The 24,446-nt window shown below is 39.5% G+C and overlaps 2 protein-coding genes across 3 annotated transcripts; one reads left to right on the top strand and one right to left on the bottom strand.

The window, feature by feature from the left end:
* Positions 1-1,556: 1,556 nt before the first annotated feature.
* On the top strand, positions 1,557-11,887 carry LOC122783326 (programmed cell death protein 10). 2 transcript variants are annotated; one of them, XM_044048054.1, is made up of 8 exons: positions 1,557-1,699; positions 4,042-4,265; positions 5,669-5,722; positions 8,047-8,164; positions 9,679-9,805; positions 10,141-10,219; positions 10,333-10,415; positions 10,958-11,887. In XM_044048054.1, exons 2-8 carry the CDS (start codon positions 4,176-4,178, stop codon positions 11,037-11,039), a joined length of 633 nt encoding a protein of 210 aa, XP_043903989.1. In that variant the 5' UTR covers positions 1,557-1,699; positions 4,042-4,175; the 3' UTR covers positions 11,040-11,887. The 2 variants fall into 2 exon arrangements, with proteins under 2 accessions (XP_043903989.1, XP_043903990.1); XM_044048055.1 differs by lacking the exon at positions 1,557-1,699 and adding an exon at positions 1,835-1,905.
* A 2,079-nt stretch (positions 11,888-13,966) lies between these two features.
* LOC122783250 (beta-1,4-galactosyltransferase galt-1-like) lies at positions 13,967-23,869 on the bottom strand. The gene is made up of 5 exons (XM_044047960.1): positions 23,782-23,869; positions 16,068-16,700; positions 14,874-15,204; positions 14,605-14,780; positions 13,967-14,357 (listed from the first exon to the last, which is right to left on the bottom strand). Exons 2-5 carry the CDS (start codon positions 16,688-16,690, stop codon positions 14,117-14,119), a joined length of 1,371 nt encoding a protein of 456 aa, XP_043903895.1. The 5' UTR covers positions 16,691-16,700; positions 23,782-23,869; the 3' UTR covers positions 13,967-14,116.
* Between the last annotated feature and the right edge of the window lie 577 nt (positions 23,870-24,446).

Below are 24,446 nucleotides of genomic sequence, written 5' to 3' on the forward strand. Positions count from 1 at the left end.
TAGATGGCTACAGAGATCCCAATTCAAAACGTGAGCTTGGTTGCCAGATTTGCCAAAAACACGGAAATAAGAGGCTGCGTCTGGCGTTACACTGCACACACACGCACACACACACATTATTGTTCCTATGTGGTTAATTTTCGTGTGTCAGCTGAGAATTATTGCAGACATGATATAAGTTGAATATAAGTGTGAGAGAGATGTATTTGTTTATTGTTTATTGAGTGCACAAGTGTCTCAGTATCTTAACCGAAGCCCCTGCAGTGACAATCCTCGACATATTGTTCTTAGACGCTTTTTCTCCTCCAGTATGGTCCTTGCAATCTTAAGACATTAAAGAGGGGATGGTGAATTTCAACAATTCATTGCAAGACACAAAATTGCCACAAGACTCCTGTAACTCGGCTGCAGATGGTATAACCTTGACCATTCAAGTTGATATTAACATATACTTGAGTATCCTTACTGGTTCAGATCAGATCACTCATCAGTGTTTCTGAAACCTGTGCTCGAGGGCTTCATTCACCTGGAGCCTGCACTCCTCTGACCAGACAGAGAGACACTAACCAGATAAGTGAACTGACAGTCTACAAGATGACCTCTACATTCCTCGACAAAAAGGATTGACACCCTCTTGACATATCTAGAATGGAATGGGGACAGTGTGTATATAAAGATGTACACTTTACTTGGACTCAGTTTTTGAAAATGTGTATTATGTTTGGAACACACAAGTCTTGACGCCCTAAACCAGTGAACATGGAAGGATTTGGATATTGTAATTAGTTAATACTTCAAACATTTTATATTTACTATGTTGGGAGATCGAATAAAAACAATGATTAAAATTGAGACAGCAGACAGAAAAGATGATGACGATACAACAGCAATCGAGGAAGAAAAGAAGGTGTGGAATATTGCTTGGAAGCATTACATGGATCTGATATAACTCTACATAAAGGGGATGTTATTTCAAATGTAAATGTATGTAAATACATGTAAATAGTCAGAAAGAAAACTCAAGATGCACTAGTTTGAAAATCCAATAAGACTTTATTTTGAAACACTGACTGGACTAATGAATCAAAAAGCAATATATTTGTTTTATATTTGTATTGATCATTAATTGTGTGTTTTATTGGTTTTATATTGTTTCATATCTTGTCTGTTTTATGTATTTATGTGATGTACAGCACTTTGGTCAACTCTGTTGTTTTTAAATGTGCTATAGAAATGAATTTGGATTGAATAATATATCCATACCTTTTGTCTGTTCTAATGTTTTACAGTGTACTTTTTACTGTTTGTTTGTTTTCCATCATTTGTTTCAAACCTTATTGATAACAAAATATACAGAACAGCAGATGTTTACCCCTTGTATATAACAGATAATGTTACAGTATTGGATATATTAAAATTATATTATATTAGAAAAACAAAACAGCTTAAAACAAACAAAAAAAACAAACAGCAAAAATAGAGATAAAGAAATACACTCCCACTGCTGGTGAGGTCGAGGTCGCTCCCTGTAACTCTGTCTCCGCCCTCTGATTGGAGAGCGTCAGTTTACGTAGCAACGGTCCGGAAGATGTCGTCGAGGCCAGTCCTGAAAAACTTCCGCCTTAAGTTGTAAAGAAAACATAGCAGCTAAAAGGCAATCGACATCGTAACCAGTCCGTCTGAGGAGTCAGAATTAGAGGCAAGTTCACACCTGAAACGCATGCACTGACTCACACACGTCACGTAAAGCGGTTTGTTGACGCGCTGCCGCGCACCGGCTAATGCAAATGTGACTTTGCCGTAGCTAGCACTTAAGCTACGCTGTTCAGTGCTAGCTGATGAGCTACCACCGAGCTGTTCGGCCATAGGCCTCACCTGGGAATCATTACGACTGGAGCGCGTTAAGTGTGTACTTTGTCTAATATCATACACATTGAATTTTGAATGTTTATGACCTTGTAATTATAAGCGAAAGTTTCAGTCAGCCTCTCATTGGACACTATGTAGCTATCCCCAGTTAGCACAGTAGCTAGTCAAGTTAGCATTCCAGTTAGGCAGCCGTCCCGTCTGACGCTGTGTCTGACAAAAATGCAACGGTTATGAACATTTTGGAATGTATTTGAGCTTACGGACATGTCACGTAAAGCTCGGGTACACGGGTAGAATACTCAAATTACTTCGGTGGCTAGTTGTAAAGCTAATCTGTTACCCAGTCAAGTCCTGTCACCACCCCTGAAACTACAATATATCTAAACAAGTGGGGAAACAAGAGTGGATATCCTTATTTTTTATGTTGCATTTATCTGTTCTTTGGTCACACTGGCGTTGTTGTCTACAGATAATAACTATAATATATAACTGTGTGCCGCTCCCCTCCTCCAGGTTTAACAAACCAACATGTTTGAAAGATAACAACAGAGTGGAGATAGTTAAGTTTTCAACCTCAACATTGAATCCCTTTATCCGATTTAATATTGTGGCTGAACATAATATGTACATGTACACTCACCTGTCATTTTATTAGGTACACTGGGCACCTTTTAAAGTAGCATTAGTGTCATTCAGTGTGGTTTTCTTCTGCTGTAGCTCATCTGCTTCAAGGTTCAATCGTTGCACATACAGAGATGGTCTGTATAGCTGGGTTGTAACAAGTGCTTTTCTTTTGGGTAACTGTTGTCTTTCTGTCATGTGCACCAGTCTGGCCCTTCTCTTTACATTTCTTGGCATTTTTGCAGAGAGAATTGCAATTTGGATATTTCTTCTTTTTTTGTCACCCTAGAGATTGTTGACATTATTTGTGAGAAGTTTTTGAAATACTCAGACCAGCCTGTCTGGCAGCCACAAATCATGTCACATACAGTGTCACATAAATGTAATTTCTTCCTCATTTTAAGGCTTGGTTTGAACTTCAGCTGGTGTTCTTGTACATTTCTACAGGCCAATATGCCTACATGTGATCAGGTGTTTAGATATTTGTGTGAACAAGTAGTTCAACAGATGTACCTTATTGATTGGCTGGTTAAATGAAATGCTTAGTTAAGTATTGTACTTAACTAGTAACTTATCAGTATGACAGACAAATGGCTACCATGGTTTACATACTTTTATTTGCTTTAGTTACAGTAAAATGATAGAGTTCAGGATACACGCTATTTAATGTGTTATTGTCTTATGCAGAAATAAAAAAAAACTGTTAATGAATGCACTTACATTTGTGTCTGCTTGCAAAACAGTCTGTATAGAAAATAAATAGAAATAAAATACACAATTGTAAATATAGGTAAATCACCTGAAATAATTTAGTATCAACTGAAAAGGTTTTTAAGGGAAGATGTATTCTCCTCAGCTACAACATAAATATATATTATATTATGCTGACTGGTGTAAATCTATCATTGTTGAGTTGATCATCATTGGCAACTGATGATAATATATTTTTGACAGATAAAACAAGACATTTGTAAATGTCTCCTTGAGTGATAGTGGGCTTTTTTCCCCGTTATTAATTCAAATTTTGAAGATTCAGTGAATGATTAATACAAACCCTGCTTTTTTTTGCATGTTTTGAAAATAATAAGTTTTAGCAAAATAAAGTAATTGCTTTTCATTTGTTGAGGAGATTTGTTTTATTTTTTATCTTTGAAATCTCATAGACATGCAACCTTTTCACTCCCAAGACCACTTCCAATGCTCAAACCTAGATTATTGACCTGATGCCAGTGCATTTTCAAGTATCAAATATTTTCAGGGCACTGCATGGAATTGTTTGAAATCTTGGTTGGGTTACATCAGACCAGAGGAGAAAGAAAGCCACTGTGTTGCTGAGCAAATGTAACCAATAGCTGAGAAACTGTATTTTACGATGATATTTTACAAAATGTATTGTAATAATAGCTGGTAATTGTACTTCCTCATGTCAGTCATTACCAGTGAAAGACTAGATGTGCTGTTTCCCTTTTTATAACCACATCTGTCTATCCTAATTAAGATATTCTCAACGGCTTACAAATAAAAATATTTTTTTATTTCTTTTCTCTGCAGACTCTTCTACTCTGGAGCTTGTGTGGGTTTCAGAGTGTGTGTGTGTGTGAGTGAGTGGGTGAGTGTATGTGTGAGTGTGTGTGAGCTGCAGTTTCCTCCTCACAGTTTCACCAAGAGCTGCTCCTCCCTGGAGGATGACAATGGAGGAGATGAAGAATGAAGCGGAGACAAACTCCATGGTATCCATGACGCTGTACGCCGTGATGTACCCAGTTTTTAATGAGGTAAAACATCCAGTGCTGACAACAGTACACTTTAGCTAATAGTTCCCAGCTGTTCAGTCTGTGTTCTTTTAAATGCTTTTCATACTTGGAGGATTCATTATAGCAGATTTTGTTATTCTCACTGAGTGTTGGTTTTTTTTTAAGCCAGAAAAGGGGGAACCTGAGGTAGTTATTCCGTAGTACTGTATTAATTGTGGGGCTGTCAAAATCGACAACTGTTCCATCTTTTTATGCCATTCCCTTGGGGTACCAGAGTAATGGTACGGCAAAGTGGAACTACAGCCACGACAGTCAGCTGATTGGGCGACAGAAAAGCATCACTCCTCTGCGACTGGTGTTTCTTCAACGACCGCAGTCTATATTCTCATACAAAGGTCGACGTCTTGTTAAGACAAACGGCTACAAAGCATTTGTTGCATTTGATGTTGTCGCACTGGTACAACATCACGCTACGTATCTCACTGCCATGTAGCACGGCGCACACCTCGTCTACCAAATCAAGGTACTGTCAAGGTACTGTCCTTAGTCGAAGCCTGACCCAGGGCTTTACTGTGCATTCTGAACCAATGAAGAACAATGAATAAAAAATGGCGACAGACTGGGAAGGGGTTTATTTTACGAGTGACCGCCTCAATGCATGTTATCCCACTTATTAAACAGTTACTAAGAAAACGAGTAATTGGAAACTAGGTTTATGTCACAATTATCCTGACCAAAATAATTGCAATCTACGATATTGCGATGGCTGGAAGAAATGTGTTTTAATATAATTTCTTTAGATTCTTAAACAGGTGCAGCCTTCTGTCTGCATGTATGATGGTCAGAGACGTGTATATATACATATATATGTATATATATGTGTATATATATATATGTATATATATGTATGTGTATATATATGTATGTATGTATATATATATATATGTATGTGTATATATATATATATATATATATATATATATATAAATAAATATATATACGGAGAAATAATGACTCTGTATGGTAATTGTAGCATTACTAAAACATATTGTTGTGGTGGTGGCCTAAGAATTTTAAGACATTACTGTATGTACACTGCTTGTGCTTGTCTAGGATATGCTGCACTGCTGGTATGTTGGAGAATAAAATGTCACAAGTCAACAATTCGTGTCGATAACATTACTAGTGTTTATTCTTAAACTGAAATAACAGTTAAGTAGTTGAAAAAGGAACCTGACTGATCAGTTGAAATAATTGTTTGATGCAGCCGTAATTAATTCATGTTAGATTATGTTGTAATGTAGTCAGGTAAGTAAAGTTTTAATTTTTGAGTCACCCGATGTTAGGATTTGCAGTATACATATTATATTGGACTGTTTCCACTGCATTAAACTGTATTTTTTTTCACTTTGTTTTTCTATTAGCTGGAGAGGATCAACCTTTCAGCAGCTCAGACGCTCAGAGCAGCCTTCATAAAGGTAGGACCCTGCATGTATAAGCTGGGCGGAAACCTGTCGTAGAAGTAAAATATCTAAATGACAATCATGACTTCAGGGCTGGATTCCAGTTTTTCCAAAACCTTAGCAAATGGATCTTATCTGACATCATTTTCAGTCAGTGAATATGGAACAAAATATGTATGTTGCCACAACTGAACTAGATGTTATTCCAGCAAACAGTAGCTGTTATTTTTGTGGCAATACTGTAATTATCACCAACAGTTGAACCTGTACCTTTGAACTTAGACAGAAACAATGGTCTGTTGCAAAGGCTACTTGTTCATTTGTTCATAACATTTCACACAGCAGAGATATCAGAACATTGCTGCATCTCCAAAACAAATTGAATGAATACATACTTTTTCTTATCAATTTGTCTCATTTTTATCTTTTAAAAAAGCACAAATTAGTCTGAAAAGTCTATATTTTGATACTCCATCAATGTTTAACTTGTCTTTTTAAGTTTTTTTTCCTTAAATGATCAAGGTTTACACGTGAAGTACCGGGCCAATTCCTTATGTCAAAAGCTGAGCTGCACCGAACAATGAAAACATAAAATAAAAAAATAGAGACAACACTCGGTGCCTAAACCTTCACCAAGGCAGTTCAGTTCCTGTATCCAGATCAGTTCATTCAGCTCTTCACTGGGTCATAACCTATATCCTTAGAACATTTTATAAAATAATATAAATGGAGCAGAGGAATTTCTCAGGGCAATGGCCGAAAAGCTCACAGTCCCTGCCCTGAACAGCAGAGGGAGCTCCAGGCGGAGATTTGGAAATAGTTAACCCTGCTTCATCTTACCATTCATCTCCACAAGAGGTCTCTACTGGTTTTCACTGCTCTTACCTGTAGGAGACTTCTTCCAGGTGACAAATGAAGGAGCCCAGTCATCGGTCCTGCTATGTTTTTGTCAATTTCTTAACCTGAAGATTCACCAGAGCCTTGTTTTTCCTCGGACCTTTTGTAAAGTTAGAATAGAAAAGAGACCGTAAATAGATGTCACTCATGGGTTTAAAGTGTGAACTTTCCTCTTTTATTAAGGAGTTTAATGTGAAGTAGTAGTAACGCAAAGGTAGATTTATTTATAGAGCACTTTTTGTACACAAAGGTTTTCTTCAAGTTTCTGTACACAAACATTTAGAAACAGTAAAGAGACAGAATTGTAAGAAACCAGTCAACAAAGGTACAACTACAATTAATAATAAATAGTGTGGAAAAAAAAGTACAACTAAAAGATCAAAAATGTAAAAAAGTAAAAAATTAAGTCAATTAGGCAAAATACATGGAAAGTGAATTAGGAATGGGTTAGAAAAAAAAGATGTTATATACTGCTGATAATCTGCCAAAAAAAGTTAATTGTTCAAATTGGTATTATTGTCATTATAGAAGCACTATTAAAAAGTTATTGGTCTAGATTTAAAAAGAAACAGCCTGCAATTGTTTATCAATATCAGAAAACCTTCAAAAATGTTGATCAGTGTTCGTCAGACCTGGACATGATGATGTTCTCAAATGTCTTGTTTTGTGCACAAACCAAAATGAAATGAATTTCAATGATTTCTTTGTTATCCAAAGCAAAGAAATTAAGAAAATATTCACATTGAAGAAGCTTAAACAATCGTAAATCTTGTTTTAATCATGAATTATGCTTCAAACTGATTAGTCGATTATCAAAATACTTGTCGATTTATTTAGTAATCGATTAATAAACGATTCATCGATTAATTGTTTCAGCTCTAAATGAAAGGTACGTTGACTTTTACTGTACCTTGTACTGTGTTTATAAAGTATTTTACAAGACATGTAGATACTATTAATAGTTTACACATTAATGTTTGTGTTCAATGCATATTCACTGATGTTCAAATAAAGAACTGCTGGGCAGTTCTTAGTGAACTGTAGCACCGGCGATAACCTGATACCAGACTGTCATTACACGGGTCTTGTTTAAACAGCTGTGATTGCACAGTGCTGCTCACATTAAATATTAACAAAGACGTCGGAGCAGCACTGTCCTTTTACAAACCAAAGGGAGATGTGATTGTGCTTACAGCTGTTGTACTGTTGTGGCATTTGTGGGTCTCTTGTTCCCTTGACCCACTGATTGGTGTCTCTGCTGCCCTGCAGCATCCCGGCTGGAGTAATTCAAGATTAAATTATTCAGTAGCTGAGGAGTTTTGTCCATTCATCTGAACTGAATTGTGCCGTTCAGTAAACTTGCTTAGCTCGTAGCCCGAGGCCTCCTGTTTCTTATGCTGTGCTACACCTGATTTTTCTTCTCTGATTCCCTCCTCTCTCAGGCGGAGAGGGAGAACCCTGGTTTAACTCAGGACATCATAATGAAGATCTTGGAGAAAAAGAACGTCCAAATCAACTTCACTGAATCTCTGCTGCGCATGGCAGCGGATGATGTGGAAGGTGATTATAACATCTCTTCAGATAGCGGGATGGAATGTGTTTTGTGTCTGTGTTTCACATTTTGCGGATGATGCCGCTCTGGATATCCCTCTAATCTCCATTTTGTTGGTATACACCGCTGCCAGTAGAATGTGTAATATAACTGACTGAAGTTTTAGGGAGAAAGAAAGAACAGACTCCCCTGTCATCGGTCTGTGCTGTTCAATATATTGTTATTGCCTCTCTACGCATTTGGTTAACTGGAGGTTTGATACTGGAGCGTTTATGTTTATATTCAACAAACGCCGATCACTATTATTACACTAAAGTTACAGCGACTTTCACTTGCTGTCCCCACAGTCCTGTGCAGGACATTTTGTCCTTGTGAGGACACTTTTGGCCGGTCCTCACAACTTAAAAGAGCTTTTCTGTAGGGTTGGTTAAGGCGACATAGACCGGAAGCTCCAATAAATACTGTTTTTGTGTGTGTATCTGCGTCATTTCCTCGTTTATGAAACCCTAAAGTTACCGAAACAAACCGTTCAGCCACTGCTGAGAAAATGAGGTTTTTGATCATGACAACAAGTTAGACCTCCATAACTAACATACATGTGCGATACGAGCATTCGATGTCACCTTTAAGACTTGTTTTTAGGTCAAGGGTTTGGGGCAGTTATTTTGTTGTGATGGTTATATTAAGGGGTAATGGGCTGGGGAATGCTTTATGTCTTTGAGTGACATCACACAAAATGCTGCACAAGTGTGTGTATGTTTGCACGTGTGCATGGCGAACCAAAGTATAAAAACAAGGCATTGAATTAAAATGATTATCAGTAGTAGGACTGGGCAATATATCTATATCAAGACAAGCCATATTGTCGTATCATCATAAGGTATCTGTGATGACTTATCCTGGTTTTAAAGCCTGGTGCATTAATAATCGTAATATTTATTTATATTGGTTTGTGAAATACGCAAAATTTTACAAATTAAATAATTATACAGGGCTTAACAAATGTATTAGACCACCACGCAATGTAAGGTTAAAAATTATTATTGTTATCCATTCATTTTCAAATGTAGCACGTTATTATTTCTTGAGTAAGATGTCAAATTATAGTTATTTACGTTACTCTTCATACTTAAGCTGAGTTCCGTTTTTCCAAATAAATAACAATAAACTTTTTAGTTGATGTTGATTAAAAAATGACAAATTGTCAGAAAACAATTTCTATTATATTTGCAGAAATGCATAGAACAGTTTCTAGGGTTATTGTTTGTGTGAGAGTTTTGCCAAAAAGTAGCCACACTTGTACATTGGTAGAACAAATCGGGTCTCTGTGTGCTTACAGCACCCTCTGTTGGACAACTTGGTAATTACTTCAAACTGGCGGGCCTCTGCGGTATATATTTGAACTCGAAAGGGTTTTTAAAATTGCGATACCTTCACCACTCTGTCACCTTGTTTGTTTGTTTGTGTTGTTTGTTCTGGTCACCTGACTGATTGAATGGGCAAAACCCCCCTTTTCCTACAGATTTCATGATTGACCGGCCCGAGCAGGAGTTCCAGGATTTAAACGAGAAGGCCAGAGCTCTGAAACACATCCTCAGCAAAATCCCAGATGAGATCAATGACAGAGTACGCTTCCTACAGACTATCAAGTGAGTAAGCGTGCACACACATACCAATAAGCAAGCTATGCACGCGTCACGCATAGTATTGCCTCAGCTTGCTTGGAACCAGAGCAGGTACTAACGACTATTTGGTAATTATTAACCATATAAATAGTCATACCAGCGTATCAGGCACCAACAACCATCTTTAGCCAAACTGGGTTCTGTGCTTTGATGTGGGTCTGATAATGTTGAAGGAAGTGGAACGATTTGGAGAAGGCAGTGTAAATGTTGACACTTTTGCTGTATAAGCACACATTCACTGTTTCATGTCTTGTAGACTTTGCATTGTGAAACCATGAGTTGCCTTTTATTAAACACAGAGACATAGCCAGCGCCATAAAAGAGCTTCTGGACACAGTCAACAATGTCATCAAGAAGTATCAATACCAGAATCGCAGGGTGAGTAATGCAAATAATTACACAAATGACATCGTCTGTTACAGTCTGTATCCACTTCACTTCTTTTGTTTCTCACACATGTTTCACGCTGTTTGTCTCCTCTGCTCACCAAGGCCCTGGAACACCAGAAAAAGGAGTTTGTGAAATACTCCAAAAGTTTCAGCGACACCCTCAAAACGTACTTCAAAGACGGAAAGTAAGTGCAAATGATGTGTTCAAGCTGCTGTTAGTCGGAGGGGCAGTACAAAAACAAATGTGGTCGTTGACCAGAAGCTTGACCTGCATTGCATATAATATTTCTCATTTTCCTATATTATTTATATTCCTAGATGGTAATAATGCACAATTACTATTTATTACCTTTTTTTTTTGTTTTTTTTTTTGTTTTTTTTACTGTCTTTAACTGCTGTGACACCACAAATGTCCCCCGGTGTGGGACTAATAAAAGACTTTCCATCCTTATTATGGGTATTATTGTTAGGTGCAGCTGAAGTAGATCAAAATGAGCACATGATGAGCGTCACGAGGAAGCCCGGACTGTGGTTTTATATGCTAGTTAAACATTAAACTGACGGCTGTATTTAAAAGAAAAAAAAAAAAGGATTTGTGGTGTAGTAGATGCTTACTGCCTCTGCTGCTCATTTGTCTTCCAAATTGTCCACGTAATGTCTCCTGTGTTTGTATTGGCACTTCCTTCCTGCTATCATTATGATTGTCTTTTTGTTTTTGTGCTCCCAGGGCGATAAATGTCTTCATCAGTGCAAACCGACTCATCCACCAAACCAACCTCATACTGCAGACCTTCAAAACCGTGGCCTAGCCCTCGGAGACCACAGAGTCCCCGCGTCCTGTGGGGAGCGACTGCTAGAGTGGTGGAAGCTTGACGAGCGCCTGACCCATATATGTAAATTAGAAAGAGTTGATTTTAGGGTTGGGGGTGGGCGGAAGGGAGGTGGGGTGGGGGGTGTGGTCGATTCCATTGGAGTCGAGATTCTAGATTCCAGTTCAAGAGACTGAAAAGTGCCATTTGTTTTTTTCAATGAGGATTTTCCAGTCTTGAAGTGGAACTGAATGGGCCCAAAGTCTTGGTTGATTGATTTTATTTGGACAGTTTTAATTTATAACCCTGGTCTTTGGTTGGGCGTAGGTGAGGCGAGGTGTTTATTAAAGACTAATTGCCATTTTTTTTTCTTTATTTTTTCTAATATATTCATGTTGATCATTTTACTTTTAGCTTTTCAATCATTGCTACACATGTGAGACCACGCTCGGTAGGGATGTGTCTCAGCCGTCTACACTGGTTTTCTCTTCTCGCTTCCTATTTGTGTCATTTCGCCATGGTGTGTACGTGCAGGATTGACAAAAAGAAAAAACAAAAAGAAAAGCACCTGACTGCAGGTGAAAACGGCCGCAAGGAGAGGAGAGGAAATGGTGCTGGACATTTAGGAAGCAGACTCCAATTTTATTTCTCTTTACTATCAGAAGACAGAAAGCCAAATGACTTCCAGCACAGTGTGCGCCTTACCAAGTCTTGTAACATTCCCTCCTCTCAGAGTGTAATGAAGTGGAGCCAGTCCCTGCTGCTGAGGGATGTAGAGAGAGAGAAATGAAAGTTCTGTATTTAACTGATACCTGGTTGCAAATGTTCAATAAATAGTTTCCAAATGATGATGCTTTTTAAATGTGTCCGAGTCCAATGTGTGTGAGGTCTCAATATTGTGTGGAGATTCAGATAAAGCATGGAAGTGAATTATTATAAACAGGGTTGAACAACATTGTTTGTTTTTTTTCCTTCTCCTGAGTGAAATGATTTTTTTTCATATGCAGCTCATGACAAATGTGAGCGAAAACATGAGTCATTTTGTGTTTTATCTTCAACTGTGTTTGCACGTTGCACAAGCATTCGCTTGTCTGAGGCGGTCTTCTGCATACCTCGGCTGTAACACGTGTTGGATGTGGCCCCTCGTGGCTGGAGGCAATTTGGAGTGTGCAAATAACCCAATCAATGGTGGGTGCATACCTTGCTCACAAGTACTCCAGCCCTTGACTTGTCACATTGTGTCTTATCTTAAAGTCTGATTGTTTAAGAGTTGCACAAGCATTAGCTTTCAGAGACGATCTGCATACCTTGGCTGTAACGAGTGTTTTTTTCTTTTTTTCCAGATCATTCTCTGTAAACACTTAAGATGGTTGTGCATGAAAGTCGATGAGCAGTTTCTGAAATACTCGGCGCAGCCTGTCTTTCCAAATTCACACGCCCACTTTGAACTTCAGCGGGTCGTCTCGACCATGTCTGAATGCATAAATGCGCTGAGTCGCTGCCGTGTGACCGATCTGAAGAGGTGTGCCTAATAAAGTGGCTGGTGAGTGTCGTTGGGGACCAATCACATAATTATAGTTATTTTATTACTCAGCTTATCGATGCCACGCTCCGTCAGCTTGAACTTGAACAGTATTCCACTATAAACCACTCTGCAGCTTTCATTTCATGATGCAGTTCAACTTCATGAAACATTCGAGGTTTACAAAATGTATATATATAAATATATGTTAAAAAAACACCTGTCAATACAATGCATTACAGTGAAGCCCAATGACAACAGCCCGTGAAACGCTGTAAACCTGTGAAACCCAGGCTGCTGTATTAGACTGGCTTTCAGGACAGCTCCAGAATCAGACTTCATTTTTAACTGTACCAGGTTGTTTCCTTGATGGTGCCATTGGTGGCTGAAATGGTGCTCTTGACAACTGAGAGCACAGAGACAAACAATGGCTCCAGTGTTGCCTAGAAACGGCAAACCAAGAAATCATCAAGGGGACTTGAAAGTTCCAGAGTGAAATTGCTGTAAGAGGGCTTTATTTCTCCCTCCTCTTGCTTGGTAGTTGAACATTTGTGGAAGAGGATCCAAAGTTGTCACCTGAGCAGGAATTAAAAAGCTGAAATGCATAATGTTGTTTTCACGATCATCATACAATCTCTAAAGGAATGGAGTTTATTCTTTGATGCCGCTCTGGATATCCCTCTAATCTCCATTTTGTTGGTATACACCACTGCCAGTAGAATGTATAATATTGCTGACTGAAGTTTTAGGGAGAAAGAAAAAAACACTTCCCTGTCATCGCTCTGTGCTGTTCAATATGTTGTTATTGCCTCTCTACGTGTTTGGTGAACTGGAGCGTTTATTGCATATATTGTCATCTGTGATGACCTATCCTGGTTTTGAAGGCTGGTGCATTAATAATCATTTAATTGTATTGGTTTGTGAAATACACAAATAAAATATTATATACAGGGCTTAACAAATGTATTAGACCACCACCCAATGTAAGGTTAACAGTGATTATTGTTATCCATTCATTTTCAGATTTAGCATGTTATTATTTCTTGAGTAAGAAATTATAGTTATTTACGTTACTCTTCATACTGACAGTGAGTTCAGTTTTCCAAATAAACAACAATAACATTTTTAGTTTTAAAAGAGATTTGAAAGGCAAATGGCACATGTTAAAAGGTTGAAGTGGATACAGACTGTAACAGACAATGTCAGTTGTGTAATTATTTGCATTACTCACCCTGATGACATTGTTGACTGTGTCCAGAAGCTCTTTTATTGCGCTGGCTATGTCCCTGTGTTTCATAAAAGTTCATTAATAATAACTTATTACATAATGCGGCAAAATTGATTACATATTGCATTCAAGCAGTTTAATACATAATGCGGCAGATTATTACATAATGCTGCGTTATTACATGATGGCGTGCACATTTATTACATAATGCGGCATATGATTACATAATTACATAATGCGTTGTTACAAGCCCTTGTTGTGTATTTGAGATCAATATTTAATAAAGCCTGCTGTGAAAGATAAGGGGGAACTAAAGCATCTGTGCAATCACTCGTCCATCAACTCTGCCCCTCTGTTCAGCAGTCCCGCTCTCCTCAGCACCATGTCTACGTTGGGAATCAGCCTTTCGTGGAAGTCCCACAGCCGTTTGTCCACATGGAGCTGATCTATAGTTAGCGCCCCCTGCTGTGCTGCACGGACGTGGATGAGGCGGCAAACTTGTGGTGGTACTTTGACAACCTGTCCATACTTCTTGAGCACCTCATGCACTGAAGTTTGCTCCACCATCCTGTGATGCACAGAGACACACATGAATATATGTATATGTATATGTATATACATATATTTATATATATATATACATATATATGTGTGTATATATGTATATATATATATATACACAAACATATATTCTTATGTATATACATAATTATATGTATATACATATATATATATATATAGCTATATGAAAGAATATATATACAGCACTGGACGTTTGCTCGTACATTATTTGAATAGTGTATTCACCACGCTACCTTGGTTGAATTATTATCTTGTGTGGGTGGTACACCTTTATGTCTGGCTCCTCGCTATAAATGTGCTCCAGAATGTTAACTCCCGGCACCCCGTTCCATTGCGGCAGGTGGAACCTTTTACTTGGTTCAAAGTGTTTTTTAGGGAAGAAACGGTTCTCAATGAGGAACACCCCCGTCTACAAAGCATGGAAGAGGGGAAGACATTAGAACAATTAACACATTAAACAATAAACTTCTCTTTGAGTCTGTCTTTTGATAAATACACCGACATTTGGGTGCTGCTGTTGGAGCATGTCCATCAGGGACGTCAGGTTGGTGTGCTGGTACGGCATAACAATCTCGTCCATGTCGTTCAGCAGGACGTAGCGTGATCGGGCCATGGATCTGTAAATGCACTCGTTATGCGAGGTCAGCTGGCCATAATAGTGCAGTTCACCTCCATGCTTTGAGAACAACCAGCCTTTAGAAGGACTCAAATATTGGTCAATGGGCCATGGAACCACCTCCACGAAGCCCTCCTGAATGTAGGCCTGCAAGAGGCGGTCGAGTTCTGGGCCACAACTGGTGTTATAGATCACCACCCTGTCCACAGAAAGCAACCTGGGGATGAAATATTAAATCATTACTTCACATTAGCATGGGCTTAAGGTGGCACAATTGAATTGGATCCTGCCAGCAAGAGCAAGTCATGGTCACTACAACAGAAATGACATGTTTGCCTAATTCCAGTATGGAGTTCCAGTAGCTGATGTCACACATTCCTGTCCTGCAACAGTTGGAACCAAAACTATGCAATTTGGCAGGAAGTAGCACCGTTCAAATCCATAGACGTATATAGTCAACAGCATGTTAACCAAGCCATCGTATGTCAAGCGACGCACAACAGGAGAACATTTTAGTGGATCACCAAAGATCCCGAGAGACAAAAGCATTGGATCAGTGCCATAAAACTCACTAGCAAGAGTCCAAGATGGATTCTGCTTGTGTGGTGATCACTTCATCTCAGGCACAGAGTCTAACACCAGGCAACTTTAATGTCTTGTTAATTTGACGTGCTTTTGTTATGACATGTTGATCAGAAGTTGAAAATGTTGGGTTACTCCAGGTCTGGAATAATGTCCATTGTGCCTGTTACCATACTCGTGAAAATAACCTTTGGGGACATTGTGGGGGTCAGATAAATTCATCTACTGAACGATCTCCGTGGATTTAAAGCTTGCGCAGTGAACTCTGACGGCTCTGACACTGGCATTGGCGCATTGGTCAAGTTGAGACGTTGATAGGGAAACACAACGGATCCCTAACACAGCACGAGTCCATCAGAGACTGCGTGATAAAGATGGTGTACAACCTTCTTTCCAGACATAAAAATATGTGTGAGCATGACTAAAGTTGGAGTTGTAAGAGAGAAGGCGATGTTATTAATGTGTGACAGAGTTTTCTGGTGTTGTTGCGCTACTGACCTGTACATCTCCAGGGTCTGGGCGACCTGAAGCACATTGTTGTAGTCTCCAAACAGGTTGGAGATGCAGACTGTGAAATCAAACTGAAATGTGTCATTCACATTCTCTTTCATCTCTCTGTTTCTTATGGGTAACCAAAGCTGGTCGGGTTCAATGTCACTGGTAGGCCGAGTCACAAGAGTAACGTGTGTAGCGTAGCAGTTTTCAGGAATTGGACACATGACATCTGTGGCGCCGTAGGGAAAACCAAAGTGGTCTGAGTGCACCATAATCTCTGATGGAGTCGGGACTGACATGTGACCATCGCACCAGAAATAACAGTTCAGGGGGTTGATGGAGTCTCTTTTAAATATGCCAATGATGCGTATATCTAAGCCCTTCCTCCTCTGGTCCATGAAGGCTGACACCAGTAGATGTTTGGTGTTGTTGAGGCGGGTGAAGGTCTGCTCAGAGATCTGAATGGGCACAGTTTTTGGAGGCCTACTCATGGTTGAGATGTGCCTGTCTGTCCTGGATGTTAGTCCGGCGAGGATGAAAATGAAGATCATGGCAGGAATAAAGAGGAGGAGGAGGAGGAAGGTCATTCTTAGTGCTTTCATCTTGGATGAAGAGCCAGACGTCATAGATTCAAACCTGAGGCAGAATATGAAATCACAGTTTGAATCATTCAATATTTCAACAAGGTCATTAATGCAATAAAGCGGTACTACTACTACTTCTTTGTAGTAGTCAAAGGCTTTAAAACGTTTGAAAATTCAACCCTTTATTTTATCATTTCTCTCATGTATCTAAGAAAACCATGTAATAAACCTGCAAATAATTTGATTGATAACTTGACTAGTCATTCAGTCACAGATGAGGTTGATTACCAATGTGAAGCAGTACTAGGAGCCACAGTTAGGGAAACAGCTTGATTGCGTCATGACAGAAATCCCTCCAGCCCATCTGTGTGGAAAAGATTGTGACGTAGACTTCATTGTTTGAATGGCTGATTCTTTGAAACCTGAACCTTTCTGCACCAAACCACTCCTTGATTTCACACATGTAGAGAAACCAGGCATACACAATGACACTCACTGATAACGCGGCTTCCCATTATCAGCTTTGATTGACACATTGGACTGAGTATAAATTATAAAGAAGAAAAAACCCACATTGCAGTGTTGCTTTCCCTTTGATTTATATCCTTTTTAGGGCATTTCTAGCCTTTATTGATGAACAGTCAGCGTCAGGGGGGTGGGGTGGGAGAAAATGAAGGTGCAATTGCTGCAATGGCCCATGGGGCACCAGGTCTACCAGCTGAGCTATCTGACGATTTATATTCTTTTCTCTCTTTTGACAATTTAAATTTGTCAAAAGAAAGAGCGAATCCTTTTCTTAATAATGTTTTCAACAATATTCTTTCTATGGAATAGTTGGAAGAATCGGTGATGGGCTTAGTGATGCTCCAAAGGATAACACTTCAAATGCAGCCCATGGTTTTACACAGAGGCTTTCGCTGCTGCCGCTGCTGCTGCTGCTGTTAAAAGAGAGCAAAATACAAAGTGGTGTCAAACTTTAGTGTAAACAACCAGCTTCTTTCTGTTTCATGAGTAAAAATAGATATAAATGGCTATTTAGACAATAAAATAAAATATCCCAGGGGCAAATTAGGTGTGTTACAGCAGCAGATGAAATGCAGATGAAATGTGTACATATATATACATATATATATATATATATATAGATATAGATATATACATATATCTTTGTATAAATTACTTCCGGTGGCGACTGACTGGACTCTGCAGTCATTTGCACTAACTGTGAGTAAAACATCAGAGCGACACTATGCCACGAGCATGTGCTGACCATTTTCTGTATGTTGCAAACGATCAAGGAAAAATGAACCACACTTGGCAGTGACAGTGTCCTTAAAGGAATACATACTTCAGTGACTGGTTCTTCATTCTCTTTTTTGTCATGTGCCCACCAGTGACACTTGGTCCAAAGCTTGAAACTGCAACGCTAATTCCGCACTTTTTAGACGCACTCGTAGGGGGACGGGACCTCATTCCCAGAATGTAAACAATGTCCGCCATCTTGGCTAACAGTTACGCTAACAGGACCAAGTATCACTGGTGGGCTCGTGACAAGGAAAAGAATGAAGATGTTTCTCCACTCAGGGGAAACTGAGGTTAGGAAGCACAATTTTTCAAAAATACTGCCCCTATTCTAGTAATACAAAGCTAAATGCAAATCGGTGAAATATTCCTTTAACATGGTTGCAGCTGTTGGGGATCAGCTCATTCAAGATGGAGTTACATTACATTATATTACATGTCAATTAGCAGACACTTTTATCCAAAGCGACTTACAATAAGTGCATTTAAACATTTGGGTACAAACAAGAGCTAGAAGTAAGTAAGAGCTTCAAGTAAGCCAAACTATAAAGTGCTAGTCATAAGTGCGATGCATAAACTATGGAGGACCAAAAGAGCCAAAATTAAATAAATAAATACACTATTAAATAATTAATCAAATGTGTCATTAATTAATTAAAAGTGTCATTAATTAATTAAAGACACATTTAATTAATTAATGACACATTTAATTATTTCCGTGGTCCGTGTTGCAGTGGATCATTGATTTATTTTATGGGTCGTCTCTCTCTCTCTCTCCTCACTTTACGTCGTTTACGTCAATAGAAGGAAAATTGAATTCGGGCCAAAAGTTTTATTTACAAGATTAAACTGAGTGACATGGTCTCTATCTATCTGTCTATCTATCGCGCTGCACCTGTACACACACACACAAACAGCGCTGTCCACGGTGCTGTGACACTGAACCAGCTACAAACACTGATGCGCATATCATGCCCACACAATGATGGGAGTTACTTTTTATTCACCATACACACTTATTAATTCACACCACAAACTCACATAGTCATCGTCACTAAGCAACGTGACTATGCTCACACAGAGCTGTAATACTTTTCATTGGATAATGTGATTCAGATAGGTGCAGTTCATTTTAAAGATGCAGTTTTATTTATTTATTTATTTAGTTTGTTTTTTATTTTTTTTTGATGGCTATCCCCCGGTGGGTGCTCAACTTTTTCAGTGGGTGCTCCCACAGGATCGGCGCCTATGAGGTGATCAACTTCGCCTCGGTGGACGCTCGCTGCTTAGTGATCTGCTGGCTCAGACATTTCATCAGGACAGGCCGAGGTAAAGCTGCTCTCCGTCAGACACTAACCACAGAGTGTCCGCTGAGGCAAAGTTGATCACCTCCGATACCGTCGCTGCCAAACTATATATAATACATCATATCTTAATACACAAACCATATTTTTGAATTCTAAATGACAAATTTCTCGCCTCAAATGATCTTAAAACTGTGTTCGGGGACTCAGAAAAATGTTTATTTCAGGTATATGTTTCCTTTCTCTGCTGCTATGCTGTGATACATAGCAGCCATGCGATTTCAGACCAAAGCAATGAATCAGACTCGATCAGTGTTAGCCCCGCCCTCTGACTTTGATGGGCGAGTTTGACAGATAAAATAAATTAATGATCCAGTGCAACACGGACCATGAAATAATTAAATGTGTCATTAATTAATTAAATACGTGTAATAATTTAATAACACATTTAATTAATTAATGACACATTTAATTATTTAATGACATATATAATTAATTATTTAATGACACATTTAATTAATTATTTAATGACACATTTAATTAATTATTTAATGACACATTTAATTAATTATTTAATGGTGTATTTATTTATTTAATTTTGGCCCTTTCGGTCCTCCATAGATTATACATTGCACTTATGACTTGCACTTTATAGTTTGGCTTAGGTGTATTTTTTTTTGTCGTCGTCTTAGTCGAGGTAGAGCCGAAAAGAAATTTGTTTTTAGTCGGCGGCGGAAGATGTGGAGGCTTTCTGCTGTCCGGATGTCGATGGGGAGCTCGTTCCACCATTGGGTAGCTAGGACAGTGAACAGTCTTGAGTTCTATGAATGCCTCTGCGATCCTCTCAGTGAGGGGACAGCAAGCCGGTTTGCCGATACAGAGCGGAGTGGGCGGGCTGGGGTGTAGGTTTTGATCATGTCCTGGATGTAGGCTGGACCGGATCCGTTTGTAGCGAGGTGGGGCAGGCAGAGGATATTAGGGAAAGAACTTGTTCATGAGATAGAGGGGTGAAAGAGGTTAGAGAAGGAGATGAATTTGTGGTTGGTAGAGTGGTGAGAAGAGGTGGGATTGTTGAGAAAGAAGAGCGAATGTCATCTACTTTTTTTGTGAAGTAGTTGACAAAGTGAATTGGTCGAAGGATGGAGGGAGGAGGGAGAGTGGGGGGGTCAAGGAGGTTAGAGAAGATCGAGAAAAGTTTTTTGGGGTTAGAGAAAGAGGATTGAGATACAGAGATAGAGGCAGTGAAGGTGGAGATAAGAGAATGATAGGAAAGCAGGTCGTTAGGGTGTTTTGATTTCCTCCATTTCCTTTCTGCTGCCCGTATCGTGGCTCTCTCAGCATGCACTGAGTCCGACAACCATGGGGCTGGGGAGGACTTACGAACCCGCCGTGGAGTAAGAGGACAGAGAGAGTCAAGAGAGGAGGACAGAGTAGAGAGGAAGGTGTCTGTGGCAGAGTTGGGATGCATGAGGGAGAAGGAGTCAGCTGAAGGAAGTGCTGATAGAACAGTTGAGGTCAGAGAGGAGGGGGAGAGAGAGCGAATGTTACGACGGACAAGTGCAATATCTGATGAGATGAGATCATCAGATTGGGAGAGTGGGAGAGAGTAGGATATGAAGAAATGAGACATGAAGTGGAGTTACCTTGAGGTCAGAGTTGGAGCAGTTTCTGGTGAAAATGAGGTCAAGGCGGTTGCCAGCTTTGTGAGTTGGTGGAGAAGGAGCAAGTGAGAGAGAAAGAGAGCAAAGTAAAGGAAGTAAATCGGATGACTTCTCTGACTGGATGTTGAAGTCGCCAAGAAGAACAAGTGGTGGGCCATTTTCTGGGATGTTTGAAAGGAGGACATCTAGTTCATCCAAGAAGTGTCCCAATGGGCCTGGTGGACGGTAGATGACAACAATGACTAGTTTTACTGAGTGAGTTACAGTTAGAGCATGAAATTCAAACGACAGTGAAGAGAAGTGTGGCAGTGGGTAAAGAGTGAAAGTCCAGTTGGGGTTGATGAGCAGACCTGTCCCGCCACCTCTTCCAGTGGATCTGGGTGCATGGGAGAAAGAGTGGGCGGAGGAGAGAGCCGCAGGGGTGGATGTGTTGGAGGGTGTTATCCAAGTCTCTGTGAGAGCAAGGAAGTCCAGGCATTGCTCAGTAGCAAAGCCAGAGATGAACTCAGTCTTGCGGGTAGCTGACGGGCAGTTCCACAGGCCCCCTGCAACAAGGTGTTGGATGTGTGTGGAGCGGGTGGGATAGATAAGTGAGGACAGATTATGGTGATGCTGTGAGTGAATGTGAGGTTCGTAATATCTACCAGAAAACACATGAACAGGAATGGAAAAAGTGCACATATGTGAAAGATAGAGGAACAAATTGCAGACAGGTACTTAGCCTCATTAGCTCCTGTTTAGACTCCTTTGTCTTCGTCTTCCTGAGTCTGCCGCTTCAAAGTGAATGCTGCTTTTTAAAAGACACCTGATTAGGGGCTGATTGGTTACAGCTGTGTTGGCCACTCCCCTGTAGCCAATGAAACATCACACCTGGTGATGGTGATGGCTCAATAGAAACTAGGTCAAAACAGCAACAATATTAACTTTCTCTTTAACCTAGCAGACAAAATATCATCAACAAGCTTTCACCTTAACTAAACAGACAAGTCAAAAGTCAAGCAACCCAGCTTGATACAATAGCAATTAATGAAAAAGCAACCAAATAAGAAAGACCTACTGCAGTGATACTTAGCTTAATTCCAGTAGTCCTGTGAATTACCCAGAAAGTCCAAATGCATCTTGCATGGAGATCACATTGCCCTTTGCTCAAAGACAAAGAGGGTCATAAAACTCAGTCTCTAAAGATCCCTTATCTTTCACACATCTCTCAGTGGTCACTTTGTGACATGTAACCCCATGTAACAAACAATAAAAAAAGCCAGGTTTCCCCTCCTTCTTTCTCTTCTCTTCTCCATCTAACCAGAGGCCACAGACTCCTCCGCTCTCCCCTGCCTTTCTGGGTGCAGGAAGGACACAAGCTAAACAAGCTTCCAGCAGCAAGAGAATCCTCTCTGCCGATGTTCGAGCAGACCTGTTTATAGCAGCCTGCTATTCTCCCATCAGAGGCAGTGACACCAGAGTCAGCCTAAGGATCAACCAAGGATCCAGAGGCAGGTTAGCTCCAACTAGCTAACTATGTAAGGAGGAACCTGAGCAACAGACACCAGAAACACAATCAACCATCTACCATTCCTGGACCAACAGACAGCATCTCAAAAGGACACTTTTGCATCTTTTAAGGACTTGGTAAAGTAACTGGGCCTAGCATAGCATTACACTACTTGGCTAAGCATAGATGAAATGTTGTATTGAGCTTACTTGCTCACACAAAGTGTTGTTGTAATGTCTAGATTTAGGTTAATATGATATTAGGGGTGTCCATGCTTCTTAGTTTTCAGCTGTAGATATGCATGCTTCTAACCTCTCTTCTAACCTGGCATCTCTGTTTGCAAAAGTGGTTAACAAAGAAACACAGCAGCCATGCAGTTAAGAAGCCATCTTGTTGTAATTTCTATGTCAACCGCCATCTTGATTTGTTGTCTACTTCTATCTGACTTGACCATTTGACCTGTACACAGGGGTGGTCTGGCCATCAGGGGGTAACGGGAGTTTTCCCGGAGGGCCGATGAGGGACGGACGTGTAAATAAACAGCAGATAAACAGTAGATAAACAGCGGCCGTCTAACACGGTGCTCACCTGCAGACACAACGCAATGGAGAGATGACATGGCGATTGATTGTCCCAGTGGCCTGTCTGTGAAGAATACCTGGCTCAATGGCCCTATGAGAGGCTACAGAGGCCCAGGAGTTTTTTCACGAATTGATCTAAATAAATTCCGTTGCTGGATTTGACAGTTAACCTAAACTCAATGTTTGGTTTGGAAAACTAAAACTAAAAACACTGCTGTTTTCAAGGAAACAGCCAGGTTTGGGGAGTAAATGTCCATGTAATAATTATTATCAACGTCCACATTATTGTTAGTTTAAGGCAGCAAACATGGGTTTTTGTTTTGTTTTGAAGATATGATGTTTTGGCCCAAATATTCAATTGCTTACAAAGTAAATTGGCCCTCCACCACATTTACTGATCCCTGTTGTACAGCATTCACATTACATGCATTCGCATACATAAATCATTTATAGCAAACACAGTCAACCTGTTCTAATCTAGATGAAGGCTATTTTATCATCCTATGTAAACACACATACTCAAAGTTCTCAATGCACAGACAGAGAGTTATAAAAGTAATACATAGAAAAAAATTAAATACTCTTATAACCTCCCCAATAATGAGCAGAATAAAAATAGAAAACAATTACAGTTAAAATTGAAGAAATACATGGACATGTGACATAAATAAAAGACGCAGTGAGAGAAACAGAATCAAAAGTAAAACAGCCAAGCTATAATCTAATTATAAATAAAGGGACAAATAGAAATTAAATGAAAAGCCAGACTAAGGTAGAGAAAGGTTTAAAATATCACCTTTGAAAGTCGTTTCGATTCACGTGTCCAAGCGTCTTTAGGAATAGAAATAGAAATACTTAATCCACAACAGGATCAACAACACATAGATGTATTCCCTTCATGTCCCAGGTCGTGAATGACGATCTGTTGATTTAACAGTAATAGAACGTAACCTGACGTAACACATCATGAACTGACGGTCAAAGAAAACCTCACTAAACTAAATTAACTCAATACGGGCTTCCTACAACTTTAATACATTCAAGTCACAATCATCAATAAAACACATTTGTCCATGTAATACATTGATTGGACCAGTTACTTCCTTTCTTTCTTAATTTCTTTCTTTCTTTCAAACAGCATGTGTTTGTTCAGCTCAGGGCGTGACCACCTCTCTGCTGGGCAACCCCCCCCCCTTTTGTTCCAAACATGGTTCCAAACAACTTGCTGCTCAGGTATAGTCCCAACATTAGAGAGCGCAAACCAAAGTCCAATACGAATGATTATAATTGTTAGTGAGGGAAATGTACCTGCTCCTTGCCAGCAAACTAACTGAATCTGTAGTATGCAAATATTCAACCACTGTCAAACACATTTTCACAATTCGGATTAAGCCGTTAAAATGCCAAGAAGACAAACAACTAAAAATGTTTCAAACGTAATTCCTTATCAAATCTTATCGA

This window comes from Solea senegalensis, linkage group LG16 (genome assembly GCF_019176455.1).
Source record: "Solea senegalensis isolate Sse05_10M linkage group LG16, IFAPA_SoseM_1, whole genome shotgun sequence".
Lineage (NCBI taxonomy): Eukaryota > Metazoa > Chordata > Actinopteri > Pleuronectiformes > Soleidae > Solea > Solea senegalensis.

Excerpts from the sequence above, each read along its gene's own strand:
- LOC122783326 (XM_044048054.1), top strand. The coding sequence starts at position 4,176 with ATGACAATGGAGGAGATGAAGAATGAAGCGGAGACAAACTCCATGGTA. Across the intron at positions 4,266-5,668 it reads TGTACCCAGTTTTTAATGAG|CTGGAGAGGATCAACCTTTC; the intron begins GTAAAACATCCA and ends TTTTTCTATTAG. Across the intron at positions 5,723-8,046 it reads TCAGAGCAGCCTTCATAAAG|GCGGAGAGGGAGAACCCTGG; the intron begins GTAGGACCCTGC and ends CTCCTCTCTCAG.
- LOC122783250 (XM_044047960.1), bottom strand. The coding sequence starts at position 16,690 with ATGACGTCTGGCTCTTCATCCAAGATGAAAGCACTAAGAATGACCTTC. Across the intron at positions 14,781-14,873 it reads TCCAACAGCAGCACCCAAAT|ACGGGGGTGTTCCTCATTGA; the intron begins GTCGGTGTATTT and ends CATGCTTTGTAG. Across the intron at positions 14,358-14,604 it reads AAGATAATAATTCAACCAAG|GATGGTGGAGCAAACTTCAG; the intron begins GTAGCGTGGTGA and ends TGTGCATCACAG.